The following is a 14,776-nucleotide window of genomic DNA, read 5'->3' as shown; positions in this document are numbered from 1 at the left end:
ATAGTCTATTTGATTTAATTAAGGAATTTGACATGTTAACGTTAATTATATTTCTTGTTTGTGTATCTATCAGGCCTTTCTTCACTCTTATTGTTTATTTTTGTGAGTTGATAGAATTCTTATGGCTAAGTTGACTGGTAAAAGCACTATTGAAAGAAATATTTGGGTATATCTGTGAGGGAAATTCCAGAAAAGAATTAACTTCTCAGTTCTCCATGATGTGGGGTGTCCCTCTCACATAATCCCCTCACATTCACTCCTATAGACCTTGCTTTCACTGATGAATATGACCCCTTCAAATCACGGGACAAAATACACCTGTGTTACCAAAATTTGGATTTGGTGAAAGATTCCGTCAATGTGATGAGACATTGACTACTACAGGTAGCTTCTATAATGAAAGAAGGTCTCTAGATGATGCCTTCTAGAGTTATTTGAAAATTTATAGCTTCATCAGAATACCAAGGCACACAAAAGATACAGGCAGCTCACATGTCAGTATCCAAGACGTGCCTGGGCAACCTTACAGAGATTGCTGATCTCAGGATCAGTGGCCATGGTGTCTCCTTGAGAGCAGGGAATATATGTACATATATATTGATATTTATTACTAATATATTTTAATAATATAATATTAGCAATATATACATGTCTCCATCTATTTCTCAAGGTCTTTGTGGACTAAGATTCTGATAAGAAGCTATTCAGCTTCTTCTTGGGCTTGTGATAAACCAGTGGATATGTAAGTCGAAGCAACTGGATGCCTAATGAGAGAATATCACTCAGGCAAGTCTGTTCAGTTGCTTCCCTAGGGACATGTGTAGGAGGAGGCTCTTGCATATCTCCTTCCCAGGGCTTCTGTCAGTCAGGTGAGTTAGGTGCACTGTCAAGCTATTTTAGAAATTATATGTAAGTGAATACATTAATCAACATTCTTACAAAAACTCTTGAAAAATGATACCCAGAAAATACTTATAAACTGTGTAATTACTGCATCTTGTATTCTGTGTTGAGAAGTTGAGACTAACGTTGCACTAAACCAGTGTTCTTGCTACTATTCAAAACTCTTACAAACAGAAAAGTTATGCAAAGAGTTAACTGACCCTAAATTTGATTAATTGTAAAACATGACATTAAACACTCATGTGCAAATATGAAATAATTAATATTTGCTTTTACTATCTCTAGTCAGTTCCCAAGTTCAGTGCAGTCAATTAGTGTATTTGCTTTAACCAACTTGGGTTATATTTTAACTCATGGCTTTTTCTTCTTAGATATAAGGATGAGCAATGACAAAAAGGAACACACTGTGGACAGAGGATTTGATTTCCTAGGATGCCTGTCAAGTGGATGTCTGTTCTGCTGCTCCTGCAGATGAGTTGCTACTTCAAATCTGGGAATTGTGGGAAGGTGTTGGTATGGCCGATGGAATTCAGTCATTGGCTGAATCTGAAGATAATACTGGATGAACTTGCACAGAGGGGTCATGAAGTGACAGTTCTGAGACCTGCATCTTCTATCACTGTTGATCCCCAAAAATCACCTAGCCTGAAGTTTGAGACTTTCCCCACATCTCTCAGTAAAGACGATCTGGAAAAGTATTTCAACAAGTTTGTGGATGTATGGACTTATGAAGTACCAAGAGACACATGTTTATCATACTCTCCTTCGCTACAAAACCTGATAGATGAATATTCTGATACCTATCAAAGTCTTTGTGAAGACACAGTTACAAACAAACAACTTATGACAAAACTACAGAATTCCAAGTTTGATGTCCTTTTCTCAGATGCCGTTGCCCCCTGTGTGGAATTGATAGCTGAACTTCTCCAGATCCCTTTTCTGTACAGTCTTCGCTTCACTCCTGGTTATACAATGGAAAAGTACAGTGGAGGATTAACACTCCCGCCCTCCTATGTACCTATGATTCTGTCAGGATTAGGTGGGCAAATGACATTCATGGAGAGGCTGAAAAATATGATATGCATGCTTTATTTTGACTTTTGGTTCCAGACATTTAATGAGAAGAAATGGAGTCAGTTTTACAGTGAAACTTTGGGTAAGTTATGTTTCTTATCAGGAACTCATTGACTTAAATTTCATGAGTATTTAAATGCATTCTTATGTCCATGAAATACAAAGTGAAGCTGTCTTTTATAGGTGATCCAATGTAATATGATATTAGCTACCAAACTCACTAACCCTGTAAAAGCTCCCGATATTGATCAAATAGAAGCAGGCAGCAGTCCTGACATGGGACATTCTGGTGAGCTAGACATTAGCAAAGAAATGTAAATAGACTTCCCTAAGTGATTCTTTACTCATTTGACTGTAATTTTTCATCTGTTTTAACAAGTCACTAGCTAGTTAACCAAATCTTGGTTACTGTAGATTACAGGATGACATATTTTACAGTTTCAATATGTATATGACATTCAAGAAATCATTGTCTTTTACACAGGCCACTGTCTTTATTTAAAATGAAAATGTGGGATCTGAAATCATGACAAAAGGTGGAGTGTTTTCTGTTCATTTTGAGTACCTGAGTTCTGTTCCTAGCACCCACACAGATCAAATGGTTCGAAATTGCCTGTAACTTTGGTTTCAGGGAGCTGCTGCCCTTTTATGGCACCTGCAGGCACCTGAATAAACATAGCACCTACTCACACAGACACATAAATAAAAACATAAATCCTAAAATATTTTTCTGTATTTTCTTGAGAATTCCCTTATTTTTGAAAGATACATGTCAGTTCACAGGCTTAAAAATGGAACTGAGGTTCCTGCCAATGCCACATCCTTTATTGTGTGCTTTCCTAACATCCACTGTTTAAATACTACAGAAGCAGGGACACTCATGCACTCAGTCTTTACCTTCTGAAGTCATGTTTTATTCTCTTAAAAAATGCCATAGTTAAGACTGGCCATAAATTCCTATTGTCATAGTTTCTGAAAATATTGATATTGTTTTTATAGGATAAGTACTGTTAAATTTCTTAATATGAAACAGAAGTAGAGACACTAACCAGAAATTCAGACATACATCAACTTTACAGCTTCTTTTGCAAAACAAGGAAGAAGGACTAGCTACAAACCACAGTGACCCTGGGGAAGTCTGGCCAGGGTACACAGTGTGGTGTCACTTTTGGACCTGAAATGAGTGCTTATATTTACACTGTTCCTTTTGAAGTTTTAGGGAGGAGTAAGTGTGTGCTCATTCATATAGTGGCTTAGTGGGTTTTTTCATTGACTATTTATTATTTCAAATTACTAGGGAGACATGAGGAAATTCTTACCATTTGCTTTAAAATAAACTCACACTGACATTTATGTATATTATATAAGCCACAAATTGAATTACAAATGCAAATTATGTTACATGTCAATAAACACTGCTTCTTAAATGCACATGTTCTACATCAAATATAACTTTTTTCATTTTTAAGAAAATGTATTTTATATTCAGATGACAATCCCGTCAACTTTTCTCTTCCTCATGTGCTCATTTTCTTCATCTAGGAAGGCCCACTACCTTCACTGAGACAGTAGGCAAAGCACAAATGTGGCTCATTAGATCCTACTGGGATCTGGAGTTCCCTCACCCAACTTTACCAAATGTTGACTATGTTGGAGGACTCCACTGCAAACAGGCAAAACCCTTGCCTAAGGTAAATATGTTTTTGTAATCTCTTTTTCATTTGATTTGATTTCTGGTGAAAGTGATTCGACACTTCTTACATTTTTCTCCCAGTGATAGAGAGATATAAGAAGTGGAATTAAACATCCTGCTAACTAGGAGTTCAATAGACTCAGGAAAGAATGTGATAGACCTGGGAAATATTCATATCAGTAAGTTAAATTAAGTCAATTAGGGTACTTGGTGGTTAGCCATTGGGTAATCCTTAGCAAGCAACTATGAAGATGTAAGTTTCATTCCCAATACCCATGTAAAAAGCTGGATGACCCCACATATTACTATGAATTAGTACTGAGGTTGCAGAAACAGGTTGATACTGGAAGCTTGCTGTCCACTATTCTGTTAAAAATGGTGAGATTTGTGTTCAATGTGAGACAGTCTCGAAAACTATGTTAAAGATTGATAGAAGAAGACATCAGATTTTATCATTTGGCATCCATGTGCTAAAACAAAGACAGGGAAGCAATCCAGCATTCACACACACACACACACACACACACACACACACACACACACACACACACGAACAGATGTGCTCAACACATAAGCACATACACAAACACACATGTGCAAAATGCACAAACACATATAAAACCACTCACAAAAGATACAAAAATTAAATTATTTAAACTCATCATATCACTATCAGTCATCAAAAGCTATGATGAACATATATCCAAGGTAATTGTGATATCTAGGGAAACAACATAGTTTTTAATCCAACCAGTAAATTGTGGAATTCATCTTTGAGAATACCCTATTTATGCACAATATCAGGAAATTATGTAGTACATGTTTACCACGAATGTATGATTATTTCAAAAAGAACCAAAACATTGTATTAATCATAATAGGGAGTTTGTGTTAACTGCCACATACATACATACTACAACAGAGATATTATTTGATCAAATACTAGTTAATATTAAACAAGCTATTAGAGGAGAAAAAATGAAATAGCAATGGGAAAATGTCACCCTTTCTGTAGGATGAAAACATGTAAATGAAGATATAGTTTTATGATTACTTCATATATGATGCTTGCACTCTTGAGTTTTAACTTTGCCAGAGGAAAATATCTAGAATTTTTGCAGCATAATACGTGAATAGACTCTGTACTGATTCCTGTGAAGTCCAAAGTCTTTTGCATTGCCATTTTTGTGTTCTGTATGTTTTAACACCACTATTCTAAAAATTCCTAGGAACATTTCAATTTTTATTCTCCTAGTTTTTTGTAGAGGTTTCATAAGTAACTTTTCTATAATTGTTATTTTGTCATGAAACAAATTCTCATCACAGGAAATGGAAGACTTTGTCCAGAGTTCTGGAGAGCATGGTGTTGTGGTGTTTACTCTGGGGTCAATGGTCAGAAACATGTCAGAAGAAAAGGCCAATGAAATTGCGTGGGCCCTTGCCCAGATTCCACAAAAGGTGAGGTAAAGTGCTCCATGAGAGGCAACTGTATACTAAGTCTGTGAAAGTCCTCACAGGTCTGATTACCTATGTGAAAGGTAAAATTGTAAGAAAGCTCTCATCTACCTTAGCCAAATTTCGAAACAGATATTCACAACAGATGAACAATGCTACAGAAGGTGTTTTTGACTGGGAGTGACTTGCATAAAACACTATGATCACTGTGTGCACATTCTGAAAGGCTGGCTTGATGATGACTCGCTATCCAGAGTAGGTAGACAGCCAAATGCATCAGAGTGGCTTGTTGTGTTTGTTGAATATTTAAAGTCACTGCATACATTAGATTTTGCAGGAGGGCATCTTTATTATTTATTATTTCTTTTTTTTTTTTTTTTCTTTTTTTTTTGGTTTTTCGAGACAGGGTTTCTCTGTGTAGCTTTGCGCCTTTCCTGGAGCTCACTTGGTAGCCCAGGCTGGCCTCGAACTCACAGAGATCCGCCTGGTTCTGCCTCCCGAGTGCTGGGATTAAAGGCGTGCGCCACCAACGCCCGGCTTATTATTTATTATTTCTACCAGAATAACAGTAAGCAGGTATTGAAAAAGTTGGGAACGTAGCATGACTCTACATTATAACTTTGGAGTAGGCCTCTTCAGTGTGCAGGGAGAAAAAGAGGGCTCTATGTGCCCATTATCCACTATTCTCTGACTAACTTGTGAAGACCCCATAACTTTTCTGTTAGAAACAGGTCATTATGTGTGCCGACAGAGTCACTAGATTTTTTTTATATATTTTTTGGCTCCCTTGAAAAACCCATGCCATGCTTTTGACCTTATCCATGTGGGAACATAGGTTCCCTAATCCCTTGTAACTCTTTTCATAGTCCTTTTCATTTTTGATAAACCAATCTTTGAATCATCAATTGCAAATGTGATGAATGGGCAGCGTTAAAGTTGGGCATATAGATTTCTGCATAAGATTGTTATAGAAAGTCTCTCAATCAGAATTTGAGTAATATAAGGCTGGAGAACTTCCATTATGCCTTCTGGGCACATTTATTGTAATTTTGTAGCATTTTGTTTAATCTTGCTAGAGTTCATAGTTCCCAACCTTATCAGGGTGGAATTTATTCCTCTAGAGCAGGCCATTCAGAAGGCCATTATTTCATCGTTATAATAGAAACATCATTTCCATGACCAATTCATCCTGTAAACATTTTTCCTCTTATTTTTAAACCCAATAATGGTTTATCATTTTCTTTTAATAAGGTGCTTAATGCTACAGTCTTATCTGTACTACTGAATCCTCACTCACAGTTTTTTTGTTGTTGTTGTTGTTGTTCATGTAGAGACTACACAGACAACAAAAATAACTGCAATTTTTTTCTCCTGCTTTAAATGACCAATTAGTAGGCACTGTGATCAAGATGGCAATTTCACCTGTATAATCTTCATCAATGACTCTTTTTTTTTTTTTCCGAGAAAGGGTTTCTCTGTGTAGCTTTGCGCCTTTCCTGGATCTTGCTCTGTAGACCAGGCTGGCCTCAAACTCACCGAGATTCGCCTGGCTCTGCCTCCCGAGTGCTGGGATTAAAGGCGTGCGCCACCACCGCCCGGCTCATCAGTGATTCTTGTATGAGCTATGATTCCTTTCATGGATAAACTATTGCAACCTGGTAAAAGTTTAACTGTTTGAGGCAGGATAGGACCCCTCAACATGCTTCCCTATTGTTGACTGGTACGGTTATTGTTGTCAGGCAATGTATTACCATCCTTATCATATTTAGATCAGCATTTCTTAACCCAATGTTTTCCTTTCTTGCATATAGGGAACACCAGGAATTCATTGATTCTAAGCATTCAATTTTTGTAGAGACAATTTACATTGCTTCTTTAAGTGGACACTTTGCTAACACCTGTTTTTACATAGCATATATTACTAGAGCAGCTAATTTTGCTCTATGTTTATAGATCCGTACATTTCTGCATAACTTTGGAAAGTCCATAATATTTTCTATTTCTCTTTGAGGCTTGATTAATCCTTGGCAAACTTCATTGGCATTTATCAGAAGCAAACTATTTTAATAATAACTCTTGAATTTGTTCTGCCTTCATTGATTTTTGAATAGCAACTTTGAGTATCCCCATGAAGTTAGCATAAGGTTCATAGGGACGAAGTATATATTTTTTTTTATAACTAGACCCAAAGTCAGATTCCATATCAGTCTCCAGGCAGCCATGGCTACTACCCTAACATGTGGGCGAGCTGCAGGAGTCATATTATGCACCTGATAATCTGTTGAAACCCACCTACCAGTCTCTGTCATTATTTCACATTTGACATTTTCAGGATAACTCCTCAGTCCTAGCTGAAGAACTTTTTTATGGGTTTCATCTGCAGGTCACAATTGCCACTGAAGAAGTTTGAAAGGGCTAAGAACCATTTTAGAAATTATATGAAAATCTATGGCAAACTTTGTACATTATTGTTCCAATCAAAAAATATTCATAAATACATGGAGCAGTAGGTATATAGGAAATACAAGCCTTCTTAAAATCTATCATTGTATCCATTCTAGTCGCTGATAAATATTTTGATTTTATTCAAATTTCACTGGAAGTACCAAGCTCAGCTTGTGATGCCAGAGAAGAATTGGTAAATAAATTCCTTTTCGATGCCATACACTAGCTTGTCTAGATTGTAAAGCTAGCTTTCTCATAATCTCTCCTAAATCCTCATCAAAACAATGGAGATAATCCAAGATTAGATTTATTATCAGATTCCTCACCCCATGATTCAGGATATTCTTTAGGCAATACAGGAAACATCTTTAGAGGAGACTCCAGTAAGGGAGCTGAGTGATCCATCACCTGTGCAGTTATCAGTGGTGCTGTTTTTACTTTTGATTTATCTACACTGGGAAAATATTCTCTTGTTTTTTCCCTTGCCTCCTTTACCAGTTTTAAGGTGTGATCATACAGTTTATATTCATGCCAGGAATTAGCCATCTCTTTCTCATGTTAATAATGTCATCTTCCTTAAGTATTTTAATAATAGTCCAAATCAATGCCAAAGTGACCCAAAATTGAATGGGAATCTCTTCTCCTTATTTATATTCCTTTTATATTCATTCAGACTCTGTGCTACACTTGTTCATCTGAAGAGCCTTCTTTTGGAAACTAGGGATTATAGTCATAAGAAATTTGTACAGACTAATAGCTGTGATTTTGATACCTGTGCTCCTCCTTTAAAAAAAAATAAGATCCACAAGCCTCAACATAAGGCAAAGCCTTCCCCAGTTTCTGCCCCAATTTTTTCATTCACCTCCTTCTGTGAGATTCCCCCACTCCTATCACATAGCCAATTTCATCTCCCTGTTCAGAAGCCCCTTGTCACAGCTCCAGAGACAGTGGGTCTTGGGAGAATGGAGTTAATAAATGAGGCAGAATAAAGTCTCATGCCATAGCCAATTTTATTCAGAGAATCAGATAATGCATACTCTGAGGGTTAAGAAAGGTCACTTGAGCAAAGATCACATGAGTTGAAGCTGTATACAATCAAAAGAACAAGCCATGTGTGACACAAAACAAACGAACAAACATGTTATTCCATAGAGGCTGACATAATTGGGTTTTTATTGCTGTGAAAAGACGTTGTGACCACGGTAACACTAACAAAGAAAACATTTCATTGTGATGGCTCAATGAAAGTTTCAGAGAATCAGTCCATTATATCAAGGGGAGCATGGCTTCATGCAGGCAGACATGGCACTGGAGCTGAAAGTGTTACATCTGGCAGGCAACAGGAACTCCCCAGAAAGTAACACTGAGGGAAGCTTGAGCAAAAGAGAACTCAAAGGCCACCCCCTCAGTGACACAATTCCTCCAACACAGCCACACCTCCTAATAGTGCCACCTGCCTAGGGGGCCATTTGCTTGCAAGCCACCGCAGAGTCACAAAAGGACAGTTTAAACATTCTCTGCTTAACAGTAGCAAGCAGCAGTGGTTAACCTGAAGTAGACACACTCCTCTCTGCTACACCTGGGAGGAGGGTGAAAACACATGCCAGGAACAGTCTTGTGTTTTGAAAAAATTGAGGTCACAAGACCCTTATCCTGTTTTCCTAGAGTGTTCTCTCAAGCACTCAGAATTCTCTTCATGTGACTCCATTCCTGGACAATATTCCAACTCTACACTATGCAAGGTTTCTTCAGGATGGGTCAGATGACCCTATTGGCCAACATGATGGCATTGTTTCAAAGAACTCCAGACCAGAGAGTATTGTAGAACACAAATATTTGTCATGAATAAATAATCAAGGACAATGACTTGAAATTCATTTAAAAAAAAACACGGAAAAAGTGAATAAAAGTAAACTCTAAAGCATTTACAACATTATGATATTAAAACTAGATTTTAAACTATCAAAATATATTTATATAAAATATAAATTATTAGTAATGTGCTACTATTTCTGAAATTGAATTATATCACCATGGCATTGTATTAAATATTTTCATGCATCATCAACCATCTCATTTGTCTATCTCTGCTTGGAAATGATGATGATGTTCAATCTGTCTGAATGGAAAAATAAACACAGAGACTGCTGACACATTGTTTGTCTCAGTCTCTCAATAGTTCTCATTTCTCACCTCCTCTGATTTCTTCATCCCTCCTATGGGAGGTATTTAGCTATGTTATATCTAAACTTAAAAGGTTCTATTTAGATTATTTTTATTTTTGAAATTATAATACAATTGCATCATTTCCCCCCTTTCATTCCTCACTCCAAAACTCTCATATCCATGTTCCTTGCTATCTTTCAGATTCATAGATTTTTTTTAATTATTTTGGTTACATACACATATACATATATACCCACTTATATTCCTAAATATAAAACCTGCTCAGTCTGAATAATTTTAAATTACTCCGGCAATAAAGATTATCTAACACTTAACAGGTTCTTTGGAGATTTGATGGTAAAACACCGGACACCTTAGGACCCAATACCAGAGTCTACAAATGGCTCCCTCAGAATGACCTTCTAGGTAAGACTGGAAAGCAAATCTATTCTAGTTGACTTCAAAATACCTTATATTACATTAAATGAATGAATTATTTATTTACAATAACAAGTTCTGGTATACACTTGGTCTTTTTTAACACTCATTTCTTCTTATCTGCCATGTACTCCATGTGTTCAACTGGAAATCAGTATTTCATAGTTCAAGTCTCAAGTCATAAACCAATCTGCAAACATCTCTCTAAAATTTAGTATCTTCTTGCTCTAAGATAGGAAAACATTTCACTGAGGTTATGAGGATTGGATCTTCACGTAGGTTTTCTTATGATAAGGAGAGAGTAAACTAAATAAATGATGTAAATAAACAAATTTAATTAATTAATAAAAAAGAATCTTTATGTAGAATATCTGCTCTCAGTTACTGATAGTATACATTTCTCATTGCATGTCTAAGTATGCTAATTAATGCTAACCAGAATTCATCTTATTCTAGGTCATCCAAAAACCAGAGCCTTTGTAACTCATGGTGGAGCCAATGGCGTCTATGAGGCAATCCATTTTGGAGTCCCTATGATTGGCATTCCTTTGTTTGGAGAACAACATGATAATATTGCCAACATGGTGGCCAAAGGAGCAGCTGTTGCATTAAATATTAGAACGATGTCAGGGTCAGATTTGCTCAACGCATTGAAGGCAGTCATAGACAATCCTTCGTGAGTATAACATTTTAATATGTGTATTTGTTATTTATTTATTTTTCATTGTGTTTCTTACTGAAGACCAAAGGAGCAAGAATTTTCCTGAAGGCAAAAATAGTGGTAGGAAAAGAGAAATTGGGGCATGATTCAGTGCATTGGTGTTTCTCTTTCTGTTTTACACAAATATGCACCACCATGAAGATCTGAAAGGGACTTGTCTTCTATTGAAACCCCCTGACACTAGTATGCACTTGGCAACCAAGTGATTAATAATTGCTTATGGATAACTGAATTTTATATAATCAAATAACATCTCATTTTGATATATTTGGTATTTAAGGCATAGCTTCCCCCAAACTCTACTTTAGGAATATTTAATCTTTTCCCATTTTTCTTTTTGTATGCTCAAGGAGCTCAGACATGCCTCTGAAGATCTTCCTAGTGATGAACAGAAAACATAATTACTTTTCCTTCTACTTTTGTGTAATTATCTTTACTATCGACACAAAAATTACATACGTGCATTTTTCATTCATTATGTAAGTTGATGTAAATTTTACTTCTTTCAGCTATAAAGAGAATGCTATGTGGTTATCAACCATTCACCATGACCAGCCCTTAAAGCCCCTGGACAGAGCCATCTTCTGGATTGAGTTTGTCATGCGCCACAAAGGGGCCAAGCACCTGAGGCCACTTGCCTACAACCTCACCTGGTACCAGTACCACTCTCTGGATGTGGTTGGATTCCTACTCGCCTGTGTGGCAGCCATAGCTTTCCTTGCCATAAAATCCTGCTCATTCATTTATCAAAAGTTTATAAAGATGGGAAAGAAAATGAAGAATGAGTAGATCTCATTGAGGATGTACTACATGAGATAAATCTCAGCATCATTCTAATTTATGAACTGCCTTCCCCATATTCACTGATTAATTTATCAAGTCATATCTTCTTTTGACAGATGAAAGGGAAGGAGAAAATAATATAATTACATCATATTCTCAAAAAATAAAAGACATAATAAAAATGAAAATGCTGAGCAAGCTATAAGGAACAATTTAGTGACCAGAGTTCTTCCATTACATCTGCTTCAGTTCTGCCTTTAATTCCTGCCTTTAACCTCTGACCTACTTTTCCTCAGTAATGGACATGGAGCTATGAGATGAAATAGAGCCTCCCCTTTCTCAAATAAAAATGAATATTTTAAAAAATTCAAACAAAGGAGAATCCTGGGCCTGGGCAGGGGCAGGCACCACTATGATGAGTAAATACGTGGTGGAGAGACGGGAGAGAAAGAGAAGTGGAAGTAGTTTGTGCTCTATGAAGAGAGGCAGAACTGCAGACATCAAGGCAGCAGGAAACAACCCGATGTGAGAGGCCTGCACTGCCAGCTGAGGTCATGGTGATATCTGTGATGCCACAGAGGGCGATATCTGTCTGGGTCGGTGGACTTTCTGTATCAGGGGTCTGTGTCAATGTCCATGGTGATGTGGACATCCTTGGTCTGGACTGCCATTTGAGGCCATTTAATGTCTGAGTACTGTGCTGAGCTGGTCCAACCACTCACCAGCCACCACACAGTAGCACCAGCACTTGCCTTTGCAGTTGGGGAGAGCTGTTCCCCGATGCTGGTGTAGAAGAGATGACCTCATGACTTAGTGAGGGAGAGTTGGCCTCCTCTGCCAGTGTAAATGAGCTGACCTCATGACTTAGTCGGGGAGAGCTATTCTGTCCCTCATCTTGGCAATGCAGGGGAGCTGGCCCTGTTGGCACGGGTGTGGAAAAGCTGGCCCTGATGATGTGGTCACAGGAGAGGCAGCCTCACCCCCCGACTGTACATTATGGGAGAGCTGGCCCTGGTACATGAGCAAGGGAGAGCTGTTGGGCTGACCAACTCAGCCACCACCCAGGCCAAGATCTGTAGCTTTGAGCTGGCTCACCCCAATACCTACACCATGTATGAGTTGCTGGAGTTAATGAAGGAGCTGGTCCTGCAGAACCAAAGTAGCAGGGGCTCCATGACACAGGGCAACAACAAGATATCTTACAGGAATCTCAACCGTATCCAGCTCCAATAGTGTAGCTGAAGCCAGAGGCCTCAAACCAGACCATTGACACATTGCAATGAACATTTTCATGTAAAGCTGTTTGTGCAGAAGAGTATAAGGCATGAGACACCATCTCACACTGCAGCTTCTCCCCAGAGACTTTTTATGATCTTTTATTTTCTATTTTCTTTTGTGGGGGAGGTTTTGGGGTGGAAGGCAAATAAGGAAGGACTGGGAAATGAGTGGATTTGGAGTGCATGATGTGAAATTTCTAAAGAATCAATAAAAAGTTTATGGGAAAAATTCAAACAAACAAAGAAATAACCCTTATTCTAAAAGTAAATAATAGTGTGAAAAAAAATGAAATGAATAAAGATCTCATCCTGACCTCTATTCTCAAATTCATAGAAGTCATGGTTACAGCTGTGTATAGAGTAATTACATGTATATGAGGTAGTTGGTTCAATGATTAATTTAAAAACAAAAACTGAAAAATTCATGTATCTTATCACAATATCCTACTCACGATTGTCTCAGAACAGAAAAGGCAGACAATCTTATGTGGAGTTAAAAAAAAATGAAATTGTATTGTGAAAGATGTAGAAAATTTAAATAAAATGTACTGTCTTTTTATCAGAATGCTGAATAAAACAAAGATCTATATTTAATAAATTCAGAAATACACTCTCTGACAAACATCCTTCCCCAGTTAACATTTTTTCAAAGATCAAAGTTTATGGTTAAGGATAAATGTTGCTCTCAAAATTGCACTTTGCTCATCAGCTGTACCGTTTGAATTAGGCAACCAAGTAAGAGTGAGGATGCAGAGGGCAAGGCCAGTGGGCAGTGGGGACCTCAGCAACTAGCATGCCCACACAAGATTTGTCTTTTGAATATACTCGGTTTATTCACAACAAACATTTCTTACAATGTCATGTTAATAAAAGTCAAGCAAAAACCTCACCAAGCAGGGAACAGTTGCCAGCAGAAAATGCTGCTGCAGGTTTCCATTGGGAAATCTCCTCCCATGAGGATGCTTAGGAAGCATGCCATGGTGAAGTCCTTCATCTGTGTCAGGCCAGCACATGTGAGGGGCCAGAGGTCCCTGCAAGCACAGGTGGACATGTGTGAGCTTAGCAACAATGCTGGAAGTGCAATGGTAACCAAAGCTAGGGTCACACACAGAGGTCAGTTTCAAAGTCCTCTTGCAGATGAGTATCAACACAAAGGTCCAGTAAACTGTTTCTCAGAAGGAGCACAGCATGTGATTCAAGGAGCCACTTCCAAAGTTCCAGTGCTTGACTCTTTTCATTTTGCCTTATCTTTGTGCTATTAGGGGTCACAGGTTACATCTGACTCACTCACATATCAGTGCTACCTTGTGGTTAGTTCATTAGCACATCAAGGCTTACCTTTAGCTTGGCTCTATCTGGGCTGCCTAGTGTCATCTCTCCTGGGACTGGAATTACAAATGGTTATAAGCTACCATGTGGTTGTTGGGAATTGATCTGGGTCTTTTGCAAGAGAAGCCAGTAATCTAAACTGCTGAGCCATCCTTACAGGTAATATTAACATTATTTAAAAGGAACATATTAACATGTACAATGTAAATTTAAACATTACAATAGTACTGCAGATAGGCATATCCTTCTAGCTTGTTCTTTTGCTAGCAAAATACCTAAAGGCAGTGTCACACACGACAGATGCAGTCAGAGGATGTCAGGTTGGTTTAGTGGATGAGTACGAGACAAAATATATGAAACTCTAATTTGTATGATGCAGTATATATTTGATATATAATCTGACAATATTTGTATTGCTTGTATACTGGAATAGTCATGTCCATGTGCTTCTTAAAGAGCTATCAGAGAGAAAGGTAGATAAGATACACCAAC

The 14,776-nt window shown here is 37.7% G+C and overlaps 1 protein-coding gene across 1 annotated transcript; it reads left to right on the top strand.

Moving 5' to 3' along the window:
- The first annotated feature begins 1,256 nt into the window (after window positions 1-1,256).
- LOC102918485 (UDP-glucuronosyltransferase 2B17-like) lies at window positions 1,257-13,565 on the top strand. Its single transcript, XM_076546547.1, has 6 exons — window positions 1,257-2,059; window positions 3,520-3,668; window positions 4,997-5,128; window positions 10,075-10,162; window positions 10,631-10,850; window positions 11,405-13,565. Exons 1-6 carry the CDS (start codon window positions 1,336-1,338, stop codon window positions 11,682-11,684), a joined length of 1,593 nt encoding a protein of 530 aa, XP_076402662.1. The 5' UTR covers window positions 1,257-1,335; the 3' UTR covers window positions 11,685-13,565.
- The last annotated feature ends 1,211 nt before the right edge of the window (window positions 13,566-14,776 follow it).

The sequence above is a fragment of the Peromyscus maniculatus genome, chromosome 10, assembly GCF_049852395.1.
Source record: "Peromyscus maniculatus bairdii isolate BWxNUB_F1_BW_parent chromosome 10, HU_Pman_BW_mat_3.1, whole genome shotgun sequence".
Taxonomy (NCBI): domain Eukaryota; kingdom Metazoa; phylum Chordata; class Mammalia; order Rodentia; family Cricetidae; genus Peromyscus; species Peromyscus maniculatus.
The sequence above is the reverse complement of the archived record's forward strand: the minus strand, read 5'-3'. Positions and strand labels throughout refer to the sequence as shown.

Coding starts and splice junctions, on each gene's coding strand:
- LOC102918485 (XM_076546547.1), top strand. CDS start 1,336: ATGCCTGTCAAGTGGATGTCTGTTCTGCTGCTCCTGCAGATGAGTTGC. Junction 3,669..4,996: donor AGGCAAAACCCTTGCCTAAG/GTAAATATGTTT, acceptor TTCTCATCACAG/GAAATGGAAGACTTTGTCCA. Junction 10,851..11,404: donor GCAGTCATAGACAATCCTTC/GTGAGTATAACA, acceptor TACTTCTTTCAG/CTATAAAGAGAATGCTATGT.